The sequence below is a fragment of the Oncorhynchus kisutch genome, unplaced genomic scaffold (genome assembly GCF_002021735.2).
Source record: "Oncorhynchus kisutch isolate 150728-3 unplaced genomic scaffold, Okis_V2 Okis02a-Okis13b_hom, whole genome shotgun sequence".
In the NCBI taxonomy this organism is placed as follows: Eukaryota; Metazoa; Chordata; class Actinopteri; order Salmoniformes; family Salmonidae; genus Oncorhynchus; species Oncorhynchus kisutch.
In genome coordinates, this window is record NW_022261979.1 from 8,791,498 (window position 1) to 8,816,731 (window position 25,234).

Here is a 25,234-nt window from a genome sequence, read left to right on the forward strand (position 1 = left end):
CCCCTGAACAAGGCAGTTAACCCACTGTTCCCCTAAACAAGGCAGTTAACCCACTGTTCCCCATGAACAGGACAGTTAACCCACTGTTCCCCTGACCAAGGCAGTTAACCCACTGTTCCCCTGAACAAGGCAGTTAACCCACTGTCCCTGAACAAGGCAGTTAACCCACTGTTCCCCTGAACAAGGCAGTTAACCCACTGTTCCCCTGAACAAGGCAGTTAACCCACTGATCCCTGAACAAGGCAGTTAACCCACTGTTCCCCTGAACAAGGCAGTTAACCCACTGTTCCCCTGAACAAGGCAGTTAACCCACTGTTCCCCTGAACAAGGCAGTTAACCCACTGTTCCCCTGAACAAGGCAGTTAACCCACTGTTCCCCTGAACAGGCAGTTAACCCACTGTTCCCCTGAACAAGGCAGTTAACCCACTGTTCCCCTGAACAGGCAGTTAACCCACTGTTCCCCTGAACAAGGCAGTTAACCCACTGTTCCCCTGAACAAGGCAGTAACCCACTGTTCCCCTGAACAAGGCAGTTAACCCACTGTTCCCCTGAACAGGCAGTTAACCCACTGTTCCCCTGAACAGGCAGTTAACCCACTGTTCCCCTGAACAAGGCAGTTAACCCACTGTTCCCCTGAACAGGCAGTTAACCCACTGTTCCCCTGAACAAGGCAGTTAACCCACTGTTCCCCTGAACAAGGCAGTTAACCCACTGTTTCCCTGAACAAGGCAGTTAACCCACTGTTCCCCTGAACAGGCAGTTAACCCACTGTTCCCCTGAACAAGGCAGTTAACCCACTGTTCCCCTGAACAAGGCAGTTAACCCACTGTTTCCCTGAACAAGGCAGTTAACCCACTGTTCCCCTGAACAGGCAGTTAACCCACTGTTCCCCTGAACAAGGCAGTTAACCCACTGTTCCCCTGAACAAGGCAGTTAACCCACTGTTCCCCTGAACAAGGCAGTTAACCCACTGTTCCCCTGAACAAGGCAGTTAACCCACTGTTCCCCTGAACAAGGCAGTTAACCCACTGTTCCCCTGAACAAGGCAGTTAACCCACTGTTCCCCTGAACAAGGCAGTTAACCCACTGTTCCCCTGAACAGGCAGTTAACCCACTGTTCCCCTGAACAAGGCAGTTAACCCACTGTTCCCCTGAACAAGGCAGTTAGCCCACTGTTCCCCTGAACAAGGCAGTTAACCCACTGTTCCCCTGAACAAGGCAGTTAACCCACTGTTTCCCTGAACAAGGCAGTTAACCCACTGTTCCCCTGAACAGGCAGTTAACCCACTGTTCCCCTGAACAAGGCAGTTAACCCACTGTTCCCCTGAACAAGGCAGTTAACCCACTGTTTCCCTGAACAAGGCAGTTAACCCACTGTTCCCCTGAACAGGCAGTTAACCCACTGTTCCCCTGAACAAGGCAGTTAACCCACTGTTCCCCTGAACAAGGCAGTTAACCCACTGTTCCCCTGAACAAGGCAGTTAACCCACTGTTCCCCTGAACAAGGCAGTTAACCCACTGTTCCCCTGAACAAGGCAGTTAACCCACTGTTCCCCTGAACAAGGCAGTTAACCCACTGTTCCCCTGAACAAGGCAGTTAACCCACTGTTCCCCTGAACAAGGCAGTTAACCCACTGTTCCCCTGAACAAGGCAGTTAACCCACTGTTCCCCTGAACAAGGCAGTTAACCCACTGTTCCCCTGAACAAGGCAGTTAACCCACTGTTCCCCTGAACAAGGCAGTTAACCCACTGTTCCCCTGAACAAGGCAGTTAACCCACTGTTCCATGTTCCCTGACAAGGCAGTTAACCCACTGTTCCCCCTGAACAAGGCAGTTATAACCCACTGTCCCCTGAACAAGGCAGTTAACCCACTGTTCCCCTGAACAAGGCAGTTAACCCATGTTCCCCTGAACAAGGCAGTTAACCCACTGTTCCCCTGAACAAGGCAGTTAACCCACTGTTCCCTGAACAGGCAGTTACCCACTGTTCCCCTGAACAGGCAGTTAACCCACTGTTCCCTGAACAAGGCAGTTAACCCACTGTTCCCCTGAACAAGGCAGTTAACCCACTGTTCCCCTGAACAAGGCAGTTAACCCACTGTTCCCCTGAACAAGGCAGTTAACCCACTGTTCCCCTGAACAAGGCAGTTAACCCACTGTTCCCCTGAACAGGCAGTTAACCCACTGTTCCCCTGAACAAGGCAGTTAACCCCACTGTTCCCCTGAACAAGGCAGTTAACCCACTGTTCCCCTGAACAAGGCAGTTAACCCACTGTTCCCCTGAACAAGGCAGTTAACCCACTGTTCCCCTGAACAAGGCAGTTAACCCACTGTTCCCCTGAACAAGGCAGTTAACCCACTGTTCCCTGAACAAGGCAGTTAACCCACTGTTCCCCTGAACAAGGCAGTTAACCCACTGTTCCCTGGTAGGCCGTCATTGTAAATAAGAATGTGTTCTTAACTGACTTAGTTAAATAAGGTTAAATGAAATAATGCCAGTGAAGCTGGGGATGTGTCCCAGCCAATGGGAGTACAGTACAGCAGGGGATGTGTCCTCCTCCAGTCCCAGCCAATGGGAGTACAGTACAGCAGGGGATGTGTCCTCCTCCGGTCCCAGCCAATGGGAGTACAGTACAGCAGGGGATGTGTCCCAGCCAATGGGAGTACAGTACAGCAGGGGATGTGTCCTCCTCCAGTCCCAGCCAATGGGAGTACAGTACAGGCAGGGGATGTGTCCCAGCCAATGGGAGTACAGTACAGCAGGGGATGTGTCCTCCTCCAGTCCCAGCCAATGGGAGTACAGTACAGCAGGGGATGTGTCCTCCTCCAGTCCCAGCCAATGGGAGTACAGTACAGCAGGGGATGTGTCCCAGCCAATGGAGTACAGTACAGCAGGGGATGTGTCCTCCTCCGGTCCCAGCCAATGGGAGTACAGTACAGCAGGGGATGTGTCCTCCTCCAGTCCCAGCCAATGGGAGTACAGTACAGCAGGGGATGTGTCCTCCTCCAGTCCCAGCCAATGGGAGTACAGTACAGCAGGGGATGTGTCCCAGCCAATGGGAGTACAGTACAGCAGGGGATGTGTCCTCCTCCAGTCCCAGCCAATGGGAGTACAGTACAGCAGGGGATGTGTCCTCCTCCAGTCCCAGCCAATGGGAGTACAGTACAGCAGGGGATGTGTCCCAGCCAATGGGAGTACAGTACAGCAGGGGATGTGTCCTCCTCCAGTCCCAGCCAATGGGAGTACAGTACAGCAGGGGATGTGTCCCAGCCAATGGGAGTACAGTACAGCAGGGGATGTGTCCTCCTCCAGTCCCAGCCAATGGGAGTACAGTACAGCAGGGGATGTGTCCTCCTCCAGTCCCAGCCAATGGGAGTACAGTACAGCAGGGGATGTGTCCTCCTCCAGTCCCAGCCAATGGGAGTACAGTACAGCAGGGGATGTGTCCCAGCCAATGGGAGTACAGTACAGCAGGGGATGTGTCCTCCTCCAGTCCCAGCCAATGGGAGTACAGTACAGCAGGGGATGTGTCCTCCTCCAGTCCCAGCCAATGGGAGTACAGTACAGCAGGGGATGTGTCCTCCTCCAGTCCCAGCCAATGGGAGTACAGTACAGCAGGGGATGTGTCCTCCTCCAGTCCCAGCCAATGGGAGTACAGTACAGCAGGGGATGTGTCCCAGCCAATGGGAGTACAGTACAGCAGGGGATGTGTCCTCCTCCAGTCCGAGCCAATGGGAGTACAGTACAGCAGGGGATGTGTCCCAGCCAATGGGAGTACAGTACAGCAGGGGATGTGTCCTCCTCCAGTCCCAGCCAATGGGAGTACAGTACAGCAGGGGATGTGTCCTCCTCCAGTCCCAGCCAATGGGAGTACAGTACAGCAGGGGATGTGTCCTCCTCCAGTCCCAGCCAATGGGAGTACAGTACAGCAGGGGATGTGTCCTCCTCCAGTCCCAGCCAATGGGAGTACAGTACAGCAGGGGATGTGTCCTCCTCCAGTCCCAGCCAATGGGAGTACAGTACAGCAGGGGATGTGTCCCAGCCAATGGGAGTACAGTACAGCAGGGGATGTGTCCTCCTCCAGTCCCAGCCAATGGGAGTACAGTACAGCAGGGGATGTGTCCCAGCCAATGGGAGTACAGTACAGCAGGGGATGTGTCCCAGCCAATGGGAGTACAGTACAGCAGGGGATGTGTCCTCCTCCAGTCCCAGCCAATGGGAGTACAGTACAGCAGGGGATGTGTCCTCCTCCAGTCCCAGCCAATGGGAGTACAGTACAGCAGGGGATGTGTCCTCCTCCGGTCCCAGCCAATGGGAGTACAGTACAGCAGGGGATGTGTCCCAGCCAATGGGAGTACAGTACAGCAGGGGATGTGTCCTCCTCCAGTCCCAGCCAATGGGAGTACAGTACAGCAGGGGTTGTATTGTTAGACAACACATCAGTGTGCACAGCTTGCTCCTAGCAGCCCCTGGAGTAGGGGAACGGGGCTTAGTGTTCCAGCTCGGAACGCTGTGGCATTCCCAGTATTCCCAAGGCAGATATAACCCCTGTTCGTTCACAGCACATTCCTCCACTGCTCCCTGAGATTACACACTTATATATGCATCAGGTCCTATAGAAAAGTTGGATCCAACCTCCACACAATTGGATTTAAAGATGCTTGTGCAGAGGAGATTAATCTACAGGGGTTTGGGGTTGTAATGGCCTTCATTATGTTGTGGTTGGTTGGTAGTGTTGGTATTAGCCTGGCATTTAAACTGATTAGCCTGGCATTTAAACCCCCTTCCCCCATAAACCCCCCCCCTTCCACAGCCCCCCTTCAACCATCAACAGGGAAGGGGGGCTGTTGATGGGAGGAAGGGGGGGGCTGTTGATGGGGGAGGGGAGGGGGGCTGTTGATGGGGGAGGGGGGGCTGTTGATGGGGGGGGCTGTTGATGGGAGGAAGGGAGGTGGCTGTTGATGGGAGGAAGGGGGGGGGCTGATGATGGGGGAGGGGAGGGGGGCTGTTGATGGGGGAAGGTTGGAGGTGGGGAAATGACAGGCAGAAGGCCTGGCTTGGTAAGGAGATGTCTGAAAGGCCCTATTATGTTCCATCAAAACTCTATACTATAGAGAATATCTTTGGATCTGACAATTACTTTTTCAATTAACTGGAAAATAAATGTGTTTCCCCTGAACGCTGCTGCCCCTAATTGTCTTATTCTTTCTGTGGCTCTAAATTAAAATTCTTAAGTGTGACAATTGTTTTTTCCATTCAATTATGTAAAGTGCTCAAGGTCAAACGTTGGCATGTTCTGAGAGAGACGAGCTTTCACATCTCAACTGAACAGAAAACAGGCGGTTGGGGTGCTTGACAACGAGAACAAGTCTTCAGTCGTTTCCTTTAGAAATATCTGTATACCATGTACATTGATGAGCCACTCATGACAGAATCCTCATATCTATATGATTTAGTGTGAGGTACTGTTGGGACCTGTTCCCAGTGGACAGCGTTGTAGTTAACTCCAGTTTATAGACATCCTTACCACGTAGTACTGCTCTCTCATGCCTGTTCAAAGGGTGTCTGGACAACAGAAAGATCCTTCCTTCCACACGGGTTATGTAAAGGATGTACAGTGTACTCAGAAAGTATTCAGACCCCTTGACTTTGTTGCGTTACAGCCTTTTTCTAAAATGGCTCAAATAAAATAAAAGAATCCTCAGCAATCTACACACAATACCCCATAATGACATCACAATACCCCATAATGACATCACAATACCCCATAATGACAGACGGAAGCCACAGCTCAGTAAAAGGCACATGACAACCCGCTTGGAGTTTACCAAAAGGCACCTAAAGACTCTCTGACCGTGAGAAACAAGATTCTCTGGTCTGATGAAACCAAGATTGAAATCTTTGGCCTAAATGCCAAGCTTCACGTCTGGAGGAAACCTGTCACCATCCCTACGGTGAAGCATGGTGGTGGCAGCATCATACTGTGGGGATGTTTTTCAGCGGCAGGGACTGGGAGACTCGTCAGGATCGAGGGAAAGATGAAAGGAGCAAAGTACAGAGATCCTTGATGAAAACCTGCTCCAGAGCACTCAGGACCTCAGACTGGGGCGTAGGTTCACCTTCATACAGGACAATAACCCTAAGCACACAGCAAACACAATGCAGGAGTGGCTTCGGGACAAGTATCTGAAAGTCCTTGAGTGGCCCAGATAGATTCCGGACATTAATCAGATCGAACATCTCTGGAGAGACCTGAAAATAGCTGTGCAGCGACACTCCCCATCCAACCTGACAGAGCTTGAGAGGATCTGCAGAGAAAAATGGGAGAAACTCCCCAAATACAGGTGTGCCAAGCTTGTAGCGTCATACTGAAGAAGACTGGAGGCTGTAATCACTGTCAAAGGTGCTTCAACAAAGTACTGAGTAAAGGGTCTGAATACTGATGGAAATGTGATATTTCAGTTGTTTTATTTGTAATATATTTGCACAAATAAAATAAAAACATTCTTGCTTTGTCATTGTGATGTCATTGTGGGGTATTGTGATGTCATTGTGGGGTATTGTGATGTCATTATGGGGTATTGTGATGTCATTATGGGGTATTGTGATGTCATTGTGGGGTATTGTGATGTCATTATGGGGTATTGTGATGTCATTATGGGGTATTGTGATGTCATTGTGGGGTATTGTGATGTCATTGTGGGGTATTGTGATGTCATTGTGGGGTATTGTGATGTCATTGTGGGGTATTGTGATATCATTATGGGGTATTGTGATGTTATTGTGGGGTATTGTGATGTCATTGTGGGCGTATTGTGATGTCATTATGGGGTATTGTGATGTCATTATGGGGTATTGTGATGTCATTGTGGGGTATTGTGATGTCATTGTGGGGTATTGTGATGTCATTGGGGGTATTGTGATGTCATTGTGGGGTATTGTGATGTCATTGTGGGGTATTGTGATATCATTATGGGGTATTGTGATGTTATTGTGGGGTATTGTGATGTCATTGTGGGGTATTGTGATGTCATTATGGGGTATTGTGATGTCATTATGGGGTATTGTGATGTCATTGTGGGGTATTGTGATGTCATTGTGGGGTATTGTGATGTCATTGTGGGGTATTGTGATGTCATTGTGGGGTATTGTGATGTCATTGTGGGGTATTGTGATGTCATTGTGGGGTATTGTGATGTCATTGTGGGGTATTGTGATGTTATTGTGGGGTATTGTGATGTCATTGTGGGGTATTGTGATGTCATTATGTGGTATTGTGATGTCATTGTGGGGTATTGTGATGTCATTGTGGGGTATTGTGATGTCATTGTGGGGTATTGTGATGTCATTATGGGGTATTGTGATGTCATTGTGGGGTATTGTGATGTCATTGTGGGGTATTGTGATGTCATTGTGGGGTATTGTGATGTCATTATGGGGTATATTGTGTGTAGATTATTTTGTGTAGCTAAAAACTATTCAATTTCAGAATACGGTTGTAACTTTTATCAAAATATGGAAAACGTCAAGGGGTCTGAATACTTTCCGAATGCTCTGTATGCCTCTGCATCAGTCTTCTACCAGATGAGACCAGGTGATCGGGCTGGTGACCAGGTGAGTCTATATGATAGGGCTGGTGACCAGGTGAGTCTATATGATAGGAGTGGACAGAGGGGATGGTAACCAGGTGAGTCTATATGATAGGGCTGGTGACCAGGTGAGTCTATATGATAGGGCTGGTAACCAGGTGAGTCTATATGATAGGGCTGGTGACCAGGTGAGTCTATATGATAGGGCTGGTAACCAGGTGAGTCTATATGATAGGGCTGGTAACCAGGTGAGTCTATATGATAGGGCTGGTGACCAGGTAAGTCTATATGATAGGGCTGGTGACCAGGTGAGGCTATATGATAGGGCTGGTGACCAGGTGAGTCTATATGATAGGGCTGGTGACCAGGTGAGTCTATATGATAGGAGTGGTGACCAGGTGAGTCTATATGATAGGAGTGGTGACCAGGTGAGTCTATATGATAGGGCTGGTGACCAGGTGTGTCTATATGATAGAGCTGGTGACCAGGTGAGTCTATATGATAGGAGTGGACAGAGAGGATGGTGCGTGTGGACTGGGTGGTCGAAGGCAGCCCTTTACCAGTTGATTAAATGATGAAAAAGCTTGTTAAGGCCTGACACGAGGATCCCGTCTATTCAAACACACCAGAACACAATCTCACATAGACACACACTGTGTGTCAGCGTAAGGTGACGACTAAAGTGTCTTATTAGGATAGAGACAGTGGCTAACAGGGGAAAACAGTGCTCTGCTGTGGAAGATTAAACAGTAGCCTATACCACTTTAGATGAGCAGCAGTCGGTTGGGTCTGATAACAAACCGATCCATGTTAGATCACTGTGTTCCCGGCACCCCTGATCTGCAGAGGGCTGTGTGTTCAGAGTAGCTGGCCATGTCTCCTTTCGTTTAGGGATCATAGCACATGTCCCCCTCCCACCAACAGAATATCACACACACACACATGGAGGCACACACTCCTCTCTCTCTACACTCTCTCTTTTACCATTAAAGAAGGTATGGCAAAGACACTTCTGACAGCTTTAGAATTCCCTGCAGCTCCTTGTACACCACACCTCTCCCCTCCCTCCCCCCCCACCCCTCTCTTCCTCCCACCCCTCTCTCCTTTACTCTCCCCTCTCCCTCCCACCCCTCTCTCCTCACCCTGTCCCCTCCCCACTCTCTAACACACTCCCTCTCTCCTGTGCAGCTGAATAGCAGGAGAGCAGCAGGAGAGAGGATTCATCCGTCACAATGCCCAGAGACTCTTAACAGAGACATAATGAGAATATTCCGGAGACCATCCTCGACTCACAGGGCTATTCAGCAGGGGTCATCCAGCCAAGGAGAGGAGTCTTTTCTCTCTCTATCTCCCTCTCTATCCAATCCTTTTTAAGTCCTCCAATTTAGACGGTAGGAGTGAAAACAGTGAAAAGAGAGTGAGAGGAGAGTGACGGGAGAGTGAGAGGAGAGTGAGGGGAGAGTGAAGGGAGAGTGAGAGGAGAGTGAGAGGAGAGTGAGGGGAGAGTGAGGGGAGAGTGAGAGGAGAGTGAGAGGAGAGTGACGGGAGTGTGAGAGGAGAGTGAGAGGAGAGTGAAGGGAGAGTGAGAGGAGAGTGAAGGGAGAGTGAGAGGAGAGTGAGAGGAGAGTGGCGGGAGAGTGAGAGGAGAGTAAGAGGAGAGTGAGGAGAGAGTGAGGGGAGAGTGAGAGGAGAGTGAGAGGAGAGTGAAGGGAGAGTGAGAGGAGAGTGAAGGGAGAGTGAGAGGAGAGTGAAGGGAGAGTGAGAGGAGAGTGAAGGGAGAGTGAGAGGAGAGTGAAGGAGAGTGAGGAGAGTGAGAGGAGAGTGAGAGGAGAGTGAGAGGAGAGTGAAGGGAGAGTGAGAGGAGAGTGAGAGGAGAGTGAAGGGAGATTGAGAGGAGAGTGAGAGGAGAGTGAAGGGAGAGTGAGAGGAGAGTGAGAGGAGAGTGAGAGGAGAGTGAAGGGAGAGTGAGAGGAGAGTGAGAGGAGAGTGAGAGGAGAGTGAAAGACAGGAATGTCAGATCTTCTGTGGTGGCTGGTAGGCAGGCTGTCTTTATGATGCCCGCCAGAGGTGGTTCGGGTTCAGGTCAGGGTCAGACAAGCACAGATCACTTTGCTGAACAGGCAACAAGCAAAGGGACACATCTAATACCTCAGCTCCAGACTCCACTAGCTCTGGACAGTTTATTAGGTACACCACCCCGTTCGCAAAAATGGATCCCTCCTACAAGTCAAGTGGCCGTGACGTGCTCTATAAAGCAGGCAGACAGGCATCAAGGCATTCAGTTACCCTTCTATTGGACGTTAGAACGGGCAAAACCAGTGACCGAACCGACTTTGAGCGCGGTATGATCGTGGCTGCCAGGCGAGTCGGATCCAGTATCTCGCCTGGTCCGACGAATCCCGGGTTCTTGTTGCGTCATACTGATGGCAGAGTCAGGATTCCACTAAGATTTTAGGCTGTTCTGGAGGTAAAGGTGGGTCCGACCCGGTACTAGATGGGTGTACCTAATAAACTGTCCGGTGAATGTATATTCCCCCGGAACCACAGTCTGTAGAATATATAGGGACAGGAAGAGTGGTGGTGGTGTCTTTGAACAGACTCACAAAACAACAAGAGAGAGACAGAGAGACAGACCGACACACAGAAAGAGAGAGTGAGAGAAAGAGACACAGAAAGAGAGACAGAGAGAGAAAGAGAGACAAAGAGAGAGAGAAAAAGAGAGAGACAGAGAGAGAAAGTGAGACAGAGAGAAAGAGAGACAGAGAGAAAGAGAGACAGAGAGAGAGAGAGACAAAGAGAGAGAGAAAGAGAGAGAGAAAGAGAGACAAAGAGAGAGAGAAAGAGAGAGAGAGACAGAGAGTGAGACAGAGAGAGAGAAAGAGAGACAAAGAGAGAGAGAGACAGACACACAGAGAGCGAGAGAGAGAAAGAGAGACAGAGAGAGAAAGAGAGACAGAAAGAGAGACAGAGAGTGAGACAGAGAGCGAGAGAAAGAGAAAGAGAGACAGAGAGAAAGCAGGATCGAAAGAGAGAGAGACACAGAGAGTGACAGTTAAAGAGAGAGAGAGAGAAACAGAGAGAGCGGGATGCTGTGATGTGGTGTCAGGGATGGGGCTTTAAACGTTGGCTCATGGTTTTATGACATAATGGTTGAATATGAATCCCATCCATTCAGAAAGATGAAAGATGTGTTTCCAGCTGCCTGGGAGAGAAGCAGAGTAAAACAGAGACCGGTCACATGTCTAGAGACTGGTCACATGTCTAGAGACCGGTCACATGCCTAGAGACCAGTCACATGTCTAGAGACTGGTCACATGTCTAGAGACCGGTCCCATGTCTAGAGACCGGTCACATGTCTAGAGACCGGTCACATGTCTAGAGACCGGTCACATGTCTAGAGACCGGTCACATGCCTAGAGACCGGTCCCATGTCTAGAGACCGGTCCCATGTCTAGAGACCGGTCACATGTCTAGAGACGGGTCACATGCCTAGAGACCGGTCCCATGTCTAGAGACCGGCCCCATGGCTAGAGACCGGTCACATGTCTAGAGACGGGTCACATGCCTAGAGACCAGTCACATGTCTAGAGACCGGTCACATGCCTAGAGACCAGTCACATGTCTAGAGACCGGTCACATGCCTAGAGACCGGTCCCATGTCTAGAGACCGGTCCCATGTCTAGAGACCGGTCACATGTCTAGAGACGGGTCACATGCCTAGAGACCAGTCACATGTCTAGAGACCGGTCACATGTCTATAGACCGGTCACATGCCTAGAGACTGGTCACATGCCTAGAGACCGGTCACATGTCTATAGACCAGTCACATGTCTAGAGACCGGTCACATGCCTAGAGACCGGTCACATGCCTAGAGACCGGTCACATGTCTAGAGACCAGTCACATGTCTAGAGACCAGTCACATGTCTAGAGACCGGTCACATGTCTATAGACCAGTCACATGTCATTGTGTACTCAGCCCTCTAGACAGCTCCTGATTTAGGATGGGCAAGCGAGAAAAAAAAAAATCATTTTAGAGAGGTGGGTGGGTTTGGAAAAACCTTTGACTAAGATCAAACTGCCAACAGTCCACCTGGAGCTACAGCAACTAGATGACACTAGTAACTACATTTATAGCCCAGAGACAAGACCGGCAGGGAGAACAAGTATCACTGCTCTCTTCCAGTCCCCTTTTTTTTAAAAGCACAACTTCAAACATGTTTTTGATGATTGTTAACACGGGGGTAAATTTATTTATTTGAAGGGATGTTTGACAAGGAGACGAGGGGAGCTTTGAAGCCATGTGCAGCAGGGTGCTGTGGGATGTTCAGCTGGAATGTGGCTTAAGGCTGGAAGGATGAAGGCTGGACTGAATGTTTGCACATTAAAAGCAGGAGATTAGTCTTATTATCAGTTGCCAAAACTGGAGGGCCTCCATGTGATTGATTACAAGCCTAGCTAACCTGGGGGTAACCACCTGCATTACAAGCTAAGCTAACCTGGGGGTAACCACCTGTATTACAAGCTAAGCTAACCTGGGGGTAACCACCTGCATTACAAGCTAAGCTAACCTGGGGGTAACCACCTGCATTACAAGCTAAGCTAACCTGGTGTAACCACCTGTATTACAAGCTAAGCTAACCTGGTGTAACCACCTGCATTACAAGCTAAGCTAACCTGGGGGTAACCACCTGCATTACAAGCTAAGCTAACCTGGTGTAACCACCTGCATTACAAGCCTAGCTAACCTGGTGTAACCACCTGCATTACAAGCTAAGCTAACCTGGGGGTAACCACCTGCATTACAAGCTAAGCTAACCTGGTGTAACCACCTGCATTACAAGCTAAGCTAACCTGGGGGTAACCACCTGCATTACAAGCTAAGCTAACCTGGTGTAACCACCTGCATTACAAGCTAAGCTAACCTGGGGGTAACCACCTGCATTACAAGCTAAGCTAACCTGGTGTAACCACCTGCATTACAAGCTAAGCTAACCTGGGGGTAACCACCTGCATTACAAGCTAAGCTAACCTGGGGGTAACCACCTGCATTACAAGCTAAGCTAACCTGGTGTAACCACCTGCATTACAAGCTAAGCTAACCTGGTGTAACCACCTGCATTACAAGCTAAGCTAACCTGGTGTAACCACCTGCATTACAAGCTAAGCTAACCTGGTGTAACCACCTGCATTACAAGCTAAGCTAACCTGGAGGTAACCACCTGCATTACAAGCTAAGCTAACCTGGTGTAACCACCTGTATTACAAGCTAAGCTAAACTGGTGTAACCACCTGCATTACAAGCTAAGCTAACCTGGAGGTAACCACCTGCATTACAAGCTAAGCTAACCTGGTGTAACCACCTGTATTACAAGCTAAGCTAACCTGGGGGTAACCACCTGCATTACAAGCTAAGCTAACCTGGGGGTAACCACCTGCATTACAAGCTAAGCTAACCTGGGGGTAACCACCTGCATTACAAGCTAAGCTAACCTGGTGTAACCACCTGCATTACAAGCTAAGCTAACCTGGAGGTAACCACCTGCATTACAAGCTAAGCTAACCTGGTGTAACCACCTGCATTACAAGCTAAGCTAACCTGGTGTAACCACCTGCATTACAAGCTAAGCTAACCTGGTGTAACCACCTGCATTACAAGCTAAACTAACCTGGAGGTAACCACCTGCATTACAAGCTAAGCTAACCTGGTGTAACCACCTGTATTACAAGCTAAGCTAACCTGGGGGTAACCACCTGCATTACAAGCTAAGCTAACCTGGGGGTAACCACCTGCATTACAAGCTAAGCTAACCTGGGGGTAACCACCTGCATTACAAGCTAAGCTAACCTGGTGTAACCACCTGCATTACAAGCTAAGCTAACCTGGGGGTAACCACCTGCATTACAAGCTAACCTAACCTGGGTTAGAGTGTTGGACTAGTAACTGAAAGGTTGCAAGTTCGAATCCCCGAGCTGACAAGGTACAAATCTGTCGTTCAGTTAACCTGTCATTCTGTCCCTGAACAAGGCAGTTAACCCACTGTTCCAAGGCCGTCATTGAAAATAAGAATTTGTTCAGTCAAACCCAATGTTTCCATGGTGATGTCGTGTATAAGAGTACAGACAGTCAAACCCAATGTTTCCACGGTGATGACGTGTATAAGAGACAGTCAAACCCAATGTTTCCATGATGATGTCGTGTATAAGAAAGAATTCTATAAACCTTCTAATGTCATCTCTTATCGTCTTCAACTGTAGTGAAATCTCATGTCACTGAGTTGTAGCAGGGTGAGTTGAATGAAAGCCTGGTGTCTTACCTGCTCATAGTATTTGTTGTGAGCCACATAGTATTGGGCGTCAAAGGACTCCTCAGTCACAAGCACCAGCTGGGTCTCCCCAATCTGAAAGACAAGAAAGAGTGGCAGTTTAAACACAACGTTATTTTATCTAGAGTTGATACCAAGCTCATTATACATGATAAGGAGAGAGAACACACACAGAGAGAGACTACAGCATTTCAACTGGACTAGACCATAGAACATGACTAGACTCAGACCAGGACCGTCTCATATGGAACATGACTAGACTCAGACCAGGACCGTCTCATATGGAACATGACTAGACTCAGACCAGGACCGTCTCAACTAGAACATGACTAGACTCAGACAGGGACTGTCTCATATGGAACATGACTAGACTCAGACCAGGACCGTCTCATATGGAACATGACTAGACTCAGACCAGGACCGTCTCAACTAGAACATGACTAGACTCAGACCAGGACCGTCTCATATGGAACATGACTAGACTCAGACCAGGACCGTCTCATATGGAACATGACTAGACTCAGACCAGGACCGTCTCATATGGAACATGACTAGACTCAGACCAGGACCGAATCATATGGAACATGACTAGACTCAGACCAGGACTGTCTCAACTAGAACATGACTAGACTCAGACCAGGACCGTCTCATATGGAACATGACTAGACTCAGACCAGGACTGTCTCAACTAGAACATGACTAGACTCAGACCAGGACCGTCTCATATGGAACATGACTAGACTCAGACCAGGACCGTCTCATAAGGAACATGACTAGACTCAGACCAGGACCGTCTCAACTAGAACATGACGAGACTCAGACCAGGACTGTCTCATATGGAACATGACTAGACTCAGACCAGGACCGTCTCATATGGAACATGACTAGACTCAGACCAGGAACGTCTCATATGGAACATGACTAGACTCAGACCAGGACCGTCTCATATGGAACATGACTAGACTCAGACCAGGACCGTCTCAACTAGAACATGACGAGACTCAACTAGAACATGACTAGACTCAGACCAGGACCGTCTCATATGGAACATGACTAGACTCAGACCAGGACTGTCTCATATGGAACATGACTAGACTCAGACCAGGACCGCCTCATATGGAACATGACTAGACTCAGACCAGGACTGTCTCAACTAGAACATGACTAGACTCAGACCAGGACCGTCTCATATGGAACATGACTAGACTCAGACCAGGACTGTCTCAACTAGAACATGACTAGACTCAGACCAGGACTGTCTCAACTAGAACATGACTAGACTCAGACCAGGACCGTCTCATATGGAACATGACTAGACTCAGACCAGGACCGTCTCATAAGGAACATGACTAGACTCAGACCAGGACCGTCTCAACTAGAACATGACGAGACTCAGACCAGGACTGTCTCATATGGAACATGACTAGACTCAGACCAGGACCGTCTCATATGGAACATGACTAGACTCAGACCAGGAACGTCTCATATGGAACATGACTAGACTCAGACCAGGACCGTCTCATATGGAACATGACTAGACTCAGACCAGGACCGTCTCAACTAGAACATGACGAGACTCAACTAGAACATGACTAGACTCAGACCAGGACCGTCTCATATGGAACATGACTAGACTCAGACCAGGACTGTCTCATATGGAACATGACTAGACTCAGACCAGGACCGTCTCATATGGAACATGACTAGACTCAGACCAGGACCGCCTCATATGGAACATGACTAGACTCAGACCAGGACTGTCTCATATGGAACATGACTAGACTCAGACCAGGACTGCCTCATATGGAACATGACTAGACTCAGACCAGGACCGTCTCATATGGAACATGACTAGACTCAGACCAGGACCGTCTCAACTAGAACATGACTAGACTCAGACCAGGACTGTCTCATATGGAACATGACTAGACTCAGACCAGGACCGTCTCATATGGAACATGACTAGACTCAGACCAGGACCGCCTCATATGGAACATGACTAGACTCAGACCAGGACTGTCTCATATGGAACATGACTAGACTCAGACCAGGACCGTCTCATATGGAACATGACTAGACTCAGACCAGGACCGTCTCATATGGAACATGACTAGACTCAGACCAGGACTGTCTCAACTAGAACATGACTAGACTCAGACCAGGACCGTCTCATATGGAACATGACTAGACTCAGACCAGGACCGTCTCATATGGAACATGACTAGACTCAGACCAGGACCGTCTCATATGGAACATGACTAGACTCAGACCAGGACCGCCTCATATGGAACATGACTAGACTCAGACCAGGACTGTCTCAACTAGAACATGACTAGACTCAGACCAGGACCGTCTCATATGGAACATGACTAGACTCAGACCAGGACTGTCTCAACTAGAACATGACTAGACTCAGACCAGGACCGTCTCATATGGAACATGACTAGACTCAGACCAGGACCGTCTCATAAGGAACATGACTAGACTCAGACCAGGACCGTCTCAACTAGAACATGACGAGACTCAGACCAGGACTGTCTCATATGGAACATGACTAGACTCAGACCAGGACCGTCTCATATGGAACATGACTAGACTCAGACCAGGAACGTCTCATATGGAACATGACTAGACTCAGACCAGGACCGTCTCATATGGAACATGACTAGACTCAGACCAGGACCGTCTCATATGGAACATGACTAGACTCAGACCAGGACCGTCTCATATGGAACATGACTAGACTCAGACCAGGACCGTCTCATATGGAACATGACTAGACTCAGACCAGGACCGTCTCAACTAGAACATGACTAGACTCAGACCAGGACTGTCTCAACTAGAACATGACTAGACTCAGACCAGGACTGTCTCAACTAGAACATGACTAGACTCAGACCAGGACTGTCTCAACTAGAACATGACTAGACTCAGACCAGGACTGTCTCAACTAGAACATGACTAGACTCAGACCAGGACTGTCTCAACTAGAACATGACTAGACTCAGACCAGGACCGTCTCATATGGAACATGACTAGACTCAGACCAGGACCGTCTCAACTAGAACATGACTAGACTCAGACCAGGACTGTCTCAACTAGAACATGACTAGACTCAGACCAGGACTGTCTCAACTAGAACATGACTAGACTCAGAACAGGACCGCCTCATATGGAACATGACTAGACTCAGACCAGGACCGCCTCATATGGAACATGACTAGACTCAGACCAGGACCATCTCAACTAGAACATGACTAGACTCAGACCCGGACCGTCTCAACTAGAACATGACTAGACTCAGACCAGGACCGTCTCAACTAGAACATGATTAGACTCAGACCAGGACTGTCTCAACTAGAACATGACTAGACTCAGACCAGGACCGTCTCATATGGAACATGACTAGACTCAGACCAGGACCGTCTCATATGGAACATGACTAGACTCAGACCAGGACCGTCTCAACTAGAACATGACTAGACTCAGACAGGGACTGTCTCATATGGAACATGACTAGACTCAGACCAGGACCGTCTCATATGGAACATGACTAGACTCAGACCAGGACCGTCTCAACTAGAACATGACTAGACTCAGACCAGGACCGTCTCATATGGAACATGACTAGACTCAGACCAGGACTGTCTCAACTAGAACATGACTAGACTCAGACCAGGACCGTCTCATATGGAACATGACTAGACTCAGACCAGGACCGTCTCATATGGAACATGACTAGACTCAGACCAGGACCGTCTCATATGGAACATGACTAGACTCAGACCAGGACCGCCTCATATGGAACATGACAAGACTCAGACCAGGACTGTCTCAACTAGAACATGACTAGACTCAGACCAGGACCGTCTCATATGGAACATGACTAGACTCAGACCAGGACTGTCTCAACTAGAACATGACTAGACTCAGACCAGGACCGTCTCATATGGAACATGACTAGACTCAGACCAGGACCGTCTCATAAGGAACATGACTAGACTCAGACCAGGACCGTCTCAACTAGAACATGACGAGACTCAGACCAGGACTGTCTCATATGGAACATGACTAGACTCAGACCAGGACCGTCTCATATGGAACATGACTAGACTCAGACCAGGACCGTCTCATATGGAACATGACTAGACTCAGACCAGGACCGTCTCATATGGAACATGACTAGACTCAGACCAGGACCGTCTCAACTAGAACATGACTAGACTCAGACCAGGACTGTCTCAACTAGAACATGACTGGACTCAGACCAGGACTGTCTCAACTAGAACATGACTAGACTCAGACCAGGACTGTCTCAACTAGAACATGACTAGACTCAGACCAGGACTGTCTCAACTAGAACATGACTAGACTCAGACCAGGACTGTCTCAACTAGAACATGACTAGACTCAGACCAGGACCGTCTCATATGGAACATGACTAGACTCAGACCAGGACCGTCTCAACTAGAACATGACTAGACTCAGACCAGGACTGTCTCAACTAGAACATGACTAGACTCAGACCAGGACTGTCTCAACTAGAACATGACTAGACTCAGAACAGGACCGCCTCATATGGAACATGACTAGACTCAGACCAGGACCGCCTCATATGGAACATGACTAGACTCAGACCAGGACCATCTCAACTAGAACATGACTAGACTCAGACCCGGACCGTCTCAACTAGAACATGACTAGACTCAGACCAGGACCGTCTCAACTAGAACATGATTAGACTCAGACCAGGACTGTCTCAACTAGAACATGACTAGACTCAGACCAGGACCGTCTCATATGGAACATGACTAGACTCAGACCAGGACCGTCTCATATGGAACATGACTAGACTCAGACCAGGACCGTCTCAACTAGAACATGACTAGACTCAGACCAGGACTGTCTCATATGGAACATGACTAGACTCAGACCAGGACCGTCTCATATGGAACATGACTAGACTCAGACCAGGACCGTCTCATATGGAACATGACTAGACTCAGACCAGGACCGTCTCAACTAGAACATGACTAGACTCAGACCAGGACTGTCTCATATGGAACATGACTAGACTCAGACCAGGACCGTCTCATATGGAACATGACTAGACTCAGACCAGGACCGTCTCAACTAGAACATGACTAGACTCAGACCAGGACCGTCTCATATGGAACATGACTAGACTCAGACCAGGACTGTCTCAACTAGAACATGACTAGACTCAGACCAGGACCGTCTCATATGGAACATGACTAGACTCAGACCAGGACCGTCTCATATGGAACATGACTAGACTCAGACCAGGACCGTCTCATATGGAACATGACTAGACTCAGACCAGGACCGCCTCATATGGAACATGACTAGACTCAGACCAGGACTGTCTCAACTAGAACATGACTAGACTCAGACCAGGACCGTCTCATATGGAACATGACTAGACTCAGACCAGGACCATCTCAACTAGAACATGACTAGACTCAGACCAGGACCGTCTCATTTGGAACATGACTAGACTCAGACCAGGACCGTCTCATAAGGAACATGACTAGACTCAGACCAGGACCGTCTCAACTAGAACATGACTAGACTCAGACCAGGACCGTCTCATATGGAACATGACTAGACTCAGACCAGGACCGTCTCAACTAGAACATGACTAGACTCAGACCAGGACTGTCTCAACTAGAACATGACTAGACTCAGACCAGGACTGTCTCAACTAGAACATGACTAGACTCAGACCAGGACTGTCTCAACTAGAACATGACTAGACTCAGACCAGGACTGTCTCAACTAGAACATGACTAGACTCAGACCAGGACTGTCTCAACTAGAACATGACTAGACTCAGACCAGGACCGTCTCATATGGAACATGACTAGACTCAGACCAGGACCGTCTCAACTAGAACATGACTAGACTCAGACCAGGACTGTCTCAACTAGAACATGACTAGACTCAGACCAGGACTGTCTCAACTAGAACATGACTAGACTCAGAACAGGACCGCCTCATATGGAACATGACTAGACTCAGACCAGGACCCGCCTCATATGGAACATGACTAGACTCAGACCAGGACCATCTCAACTAGAACATGACTAGACTCAGACCCGGACCGTCTCAACTAGAACATGACTAGACTCAGACCAGGACCGTCTCAACTAGAACATGATTAGACTCAGACCAGGACTGTCTCAACTAGAACATGACTAGACTCAGACCAGGACCGTCTCATATGGAACATGACTAGACTCAGACCAGGACCGTCTCATATGGAACATGACTAGACTCAGACCAGGACCGTCTCAACTAGAACATGACTAGACTCAGACCAGGACTGTCTCATATGGAACATGACTAGACTCAGACCAGGACCGTCTCATATGGAACATGACTAGACTCAGACCAGGACCGTCTCATATGGAACATGACTAGACTCAGACCAGGACCGTCTCAACTAGAACATGACTAGACTCAGACCAGGACTGTCTCATATGGAACATGACTAGACTCAGACCAGGACCGTCTCATATGGAACATGACTAGACTCAGACCAGGACCGTCTCAACTAGAACATGACTAGACTCAGACCAGGACCGTCTCATATGGAACATGACTAGACTCAGACCAGGACTGTCTCAACTAGAACATGACTAGACTCAGACCAGGACCGTCTCATATGGAACATGACTAGACTCAGACCAGGACCGTCTCATATGGAACATGACTAGACTCAGACCAGGACCGTCTCATATGGAACATGACTAGACTCAGACCAGGACCGCCTCATATGGAACATGACTAGACTCAGACCAGGACTGTCTCAACTAGAACATGACTAGACTCAGACCAGGACCGTCTCATATGGAACATGACTAGACTCAGACCAGGACCATCTCAACTAGAACATGACTAGACTCAGACCAGGACCGTCTCATATGGAACATGACTAGACTCAGACCAGGACCGTCTCATAAGGAACATGACTAGACTCAGACCAGGACCGTCTCAACTAGAACATGACTAGACTCAGACCAGGACCGTCTCATATGGAACATGACTAGACTCAGACCAGGACTGTCTCAACTAGAACATGACTAGACTCAGAACAGGACCGCCTCATATGGAACATGACTAGACTCAGACCAGGACCGTCTCAACTAGAACATGACTAGACTCAGACCAGGACTGTCTCAACTAGAACATGACTAGACTCAGACCAGGACTGTCTCAACTAGAACATGACTAGACTCAGACCAGGACTGTCTCAACTAGAACATGACTAGACTCAGACCAGGACTGTCTCAACTAGAACATGACTAGACTCAGACCAGGACTGTCTCAACTAGAACATGACTAGACTCAGACCAGGACCGTCTCATATGGAACATGACTAGACTCAGACCAGGACCGTCTCAACTAGAACATGACTAGACTCAGACCAGGACTGTCTCAACTAGAACATGACTAGACTCAGACCAGGACTGTCTCAACTAGAACATGACTAGACTCAGAACAGGACCGCCTCATATGGAACATGACTAGACTCAGACCAGGACCGCCTCATATGGAACATGACTAGACTCAGACCAGGACCATCTCAACTAGAACATGACTAGACTCAGACCCGGACCGTCTCAACTAGAACATGACTAGACTCAGACCAGGACCGTCTCAACTAGAACATGATTAGACTCAGACCAGGACTGTCTCAACTAGAACATGACTAGACTCAGACCAGGACCGTCTCATATGGAACATGACTAGACTCAGACCAGGACCGTCTCATATGGAACATGACTAGACTCAGACCAGGACCGTCTCAACTAGAACATGACTAGACTCAGACCAGGACTGTCTCATATGGAACATGACTAGACTCAGACCAGGACCGTCTCATATGGAACATGACTAGACTCAGACCAGGACCGTCTCATATGGAACATGACTAGACTCAGACCAGGACCGTCTCAACTAGAACATGACTAGACTCAGACCAGGACTGTCTCATATGGAACATGACTAGACTCAGACCAGGACCGTCTCATATGGAACATGACTAGACTCAGACCAGGACCGTCTCAACTAGAACATGACTAGACTCAGACCAGGACCGTCTCATATGGAACATGACTAGACTCAGACCAGGACTGTCTCAACTAGAACATGACTAGACTCAGACCAGGACCGTCTCATATGGAACATGACTAGACTCAGACCAGGACCGTCTCATATGGAACATGACTAGACTCAGACCAGGACCGTCTCATATGGAACATGACTAGACTCAGACCAGGACCGCCTCATATGGAACATGACTAGACTCAGACCAGGACTGTCTCAACTAGAACATGACTAGACTCAGACCAGGACCGTCTCATATGGAACATGACTAGACTCAGACCAGGACTGTCTCAACTAGAACATGACTAGACTCAGACCAGGACCGTCTCATATGGAACATGACTAGACTCAGACCAGGACCGTCTCATAAGGAACATGACTAGACTCAGACCAGGACCGTCTCAACTAGAACATGACGAGACTCAGACCAGGACTGTCTCATATGGAACATGACTAGACTCAGACCAGGACCGTCTCATATGGAACATGACTAGACTCAGACCAGGAACGTCTCATATGGAACATGACTAGACTCAGACCAGGACCGTCTCATATGGAACATGACTAGACTCAGACCAGGACCGTCTCAACTAGAACATGACGAGACTCAACTAGAACATGACTAGACTCAGACCAGGACCGTCTCATATGGAACATGACTAGACTCAGACCAGGACTGTCTCATATGGAACATGACTAGACTCAGACCAGGACCGTCTCATATGGAACATGACTAGACTCAGACCAGGACCGCCTCATATGGAACATGACTAGACTCAGACCAGGACTGTCTCATATGGAACATGACTAGACTCAGACCAGGACTGCCTCATATGGAACATGACTAGACTCAGACCAGGACCGTCTCATATGGAACATGACTAGACTCAGACCAGGACCGTCTCAACTAGAACATGACTAGACTCAGACCAGGACGGTCTCATATGGAACATGACTAGACTCAGACCAGGACCGTCTCATATGGAACATGACTAGACTCAGACCAGGACCGTCTCATATGGAACATGACTAGACTCAGACCAGGACCGCCTCATATGGAACATGACTAGACTCAGACCAGGACTGTCTCATATGGAACATGACTAGACTCAGACCAGGACTGCCTCATATGGAACATGACTAGACTCAGACCAGGACCGTCTCATATGGAACATGACTAGACTCAGACCAGGACCGTCTCAACTAGAACATGACTAGACTCAGACCAGGACGGTCTCATATGGAACATGACTAGACTCAGACCAGGACCGTCTCATATGGAACATGACTAGACTCAGACCAGGACCGTCTCATATGGAACATGACTAGACTCAGACCAGGACCGTCTCATATGGAACATGACTAGACTCAGACCAGGACCGTCTCATATGGAACATGACTAGACTCAGACCAGGACCGTCTCAACTAGAACATGACTAGACTCAGACCAGGACTGTCTCAACTAGAACATGACTAGACTCAGACCAGGACTGTCTCAACTAGAACATGACTAGACTCAGACCAGGACTGTCTCAACTAGAACATGACTAGACTCAGACCAGGACTGTCTCAACTAGAACATGACTAGACTCAGACCAGGACCGTCTCATATGGAACATGACTAGACTCAGACCAGGACCGTCTCATATGGAACATGACTAGACTCAGACCAGGACCGTCTCATATGGAACATGACTAGACTCAGACCAGGACCGTCTCAACTAGAACATGACTAGACTCAGACCAGGACTGTCTCAACTAGAACATGACTAGACTCAGACCAGGACTGTCTCAACTAGAACATGACTAGACTCAGACCAGGACTGTCTCAACTAGAACATGACTAGACTCAGACCAGGACTGTCTCAACTAGAACATGACTAGACTCAGACCAGGACTGTCTCAACTAGAACATGACTAGACTCAGAACAGGACCGCCTCATATGGAACATGACTAGACTCAGACCAGGACCGCCTCATATGGAACATGACTAGACTCAGACCAGGACCATCTCAACTAGAACATGACTAGACTCAGACCCGGACCGTCTCAACTAGAACATGACTAGACTCAGACCAGGACTGTCTCAACTAGAACATGACTAGACTCAGACCAGGACCGTCTCATATGGAACATGACTAGACTCAGACCAGGACCGTCTCATATGGAACATGACTAGACTCAGACCAGGACCGTCTCAACTAGAACATGACTAGACTCAGACCAGGACTGTCTCATATGGAACATGACTAGACTCAGACCAGGACCGTCTCATATGGAACATGACTAGACTCAGACCAGGACCGTCTCAACTAGAACATGACTAGACTCAGACCAGGACTGTCTCATATGGAACATGACTAGACTCAGACCAGGACCGTCTCATATGGAACATGACTAGACTCAGACCAGGACCGTCTCAACTAGAACATGACTAGACTCAGACCAGGACCGTCTCATATGGAACATGACTAGACTCAGACCAGGACCGTCTCAACTAGAACATGACTAGACTCAGACCAGGACCGTCTCATATGGAACATGACTAGACTCAGACCAGGACCGCCTCATATGGAACATGACTAGACTCAGACCAGGACCATCTCAACTAGAACATGACTAGACTCAGACCCGGACCGTCTCAACTAGAACATGACTAGACTCAGACCAGGACCGTCTCAACTAGAACATGATTAGACTGAGACCAGGACTGTCTCAACTAGAACATGACTAGACTCAGACCAGGACCGTCTCATATGGAACATGACTAGACTCAGACCAGGACCGTCTCATATGGAACATGACTAGACTCAGACCAGGACCGTCTCAACTAGAACATGACTAGACTCAGACCAGGACTGTCTCATATGGAACATGACTAGACTCAGACCAGGACCGTCTCATATGGAACATGACTAGACTCAGACCAGGACCGTCTCAACTAGAACATGACTAGACTCAGACCAGGATTGTCTCATATGGAACATGACTAGACTCAGACCAGGACCGTCTCATATGGAACATGACTAGACTCAGACCAGGACCGTCTCAACTAGAACATGACTAGACTCAGACCAGGACCGTCTCATATGGAACATGACTAGACTCAGACCAGGACCGTCTCAACTAGAACATGACTAGACTCAGACCAGGACCGTCTCATATGGAACATGACTAGACTCA

General features: G+C 48.7%; 1 protein-coding gene across 1 annotated transcript in view; it reads right to left on the bottom strand.

Annotated features, from left to right (window-relative positions):
- cdkal1 (CDK5 regulatory subunit associated protein 1-like 1) overlaps nucleotides 1-25,234 on the bottom strand; it is a gene marked incomplete at its 5' end in the record, with an annotated part of 479,592 nt that overhangs the window by 48,863 nt on the left and 405,495 nt on the right. The window contains one exon of the mRNA XM_031812234.1: nucleotides 13,909-13,992. Coding sequence (XP_031668094.1) covers nucleotides 13,909-13,992 — 84 coding nt within the window. The remainder of the gene's footprint in view (nucleotides 1-13,908; nucleotides 13,993-25,234) is intronic.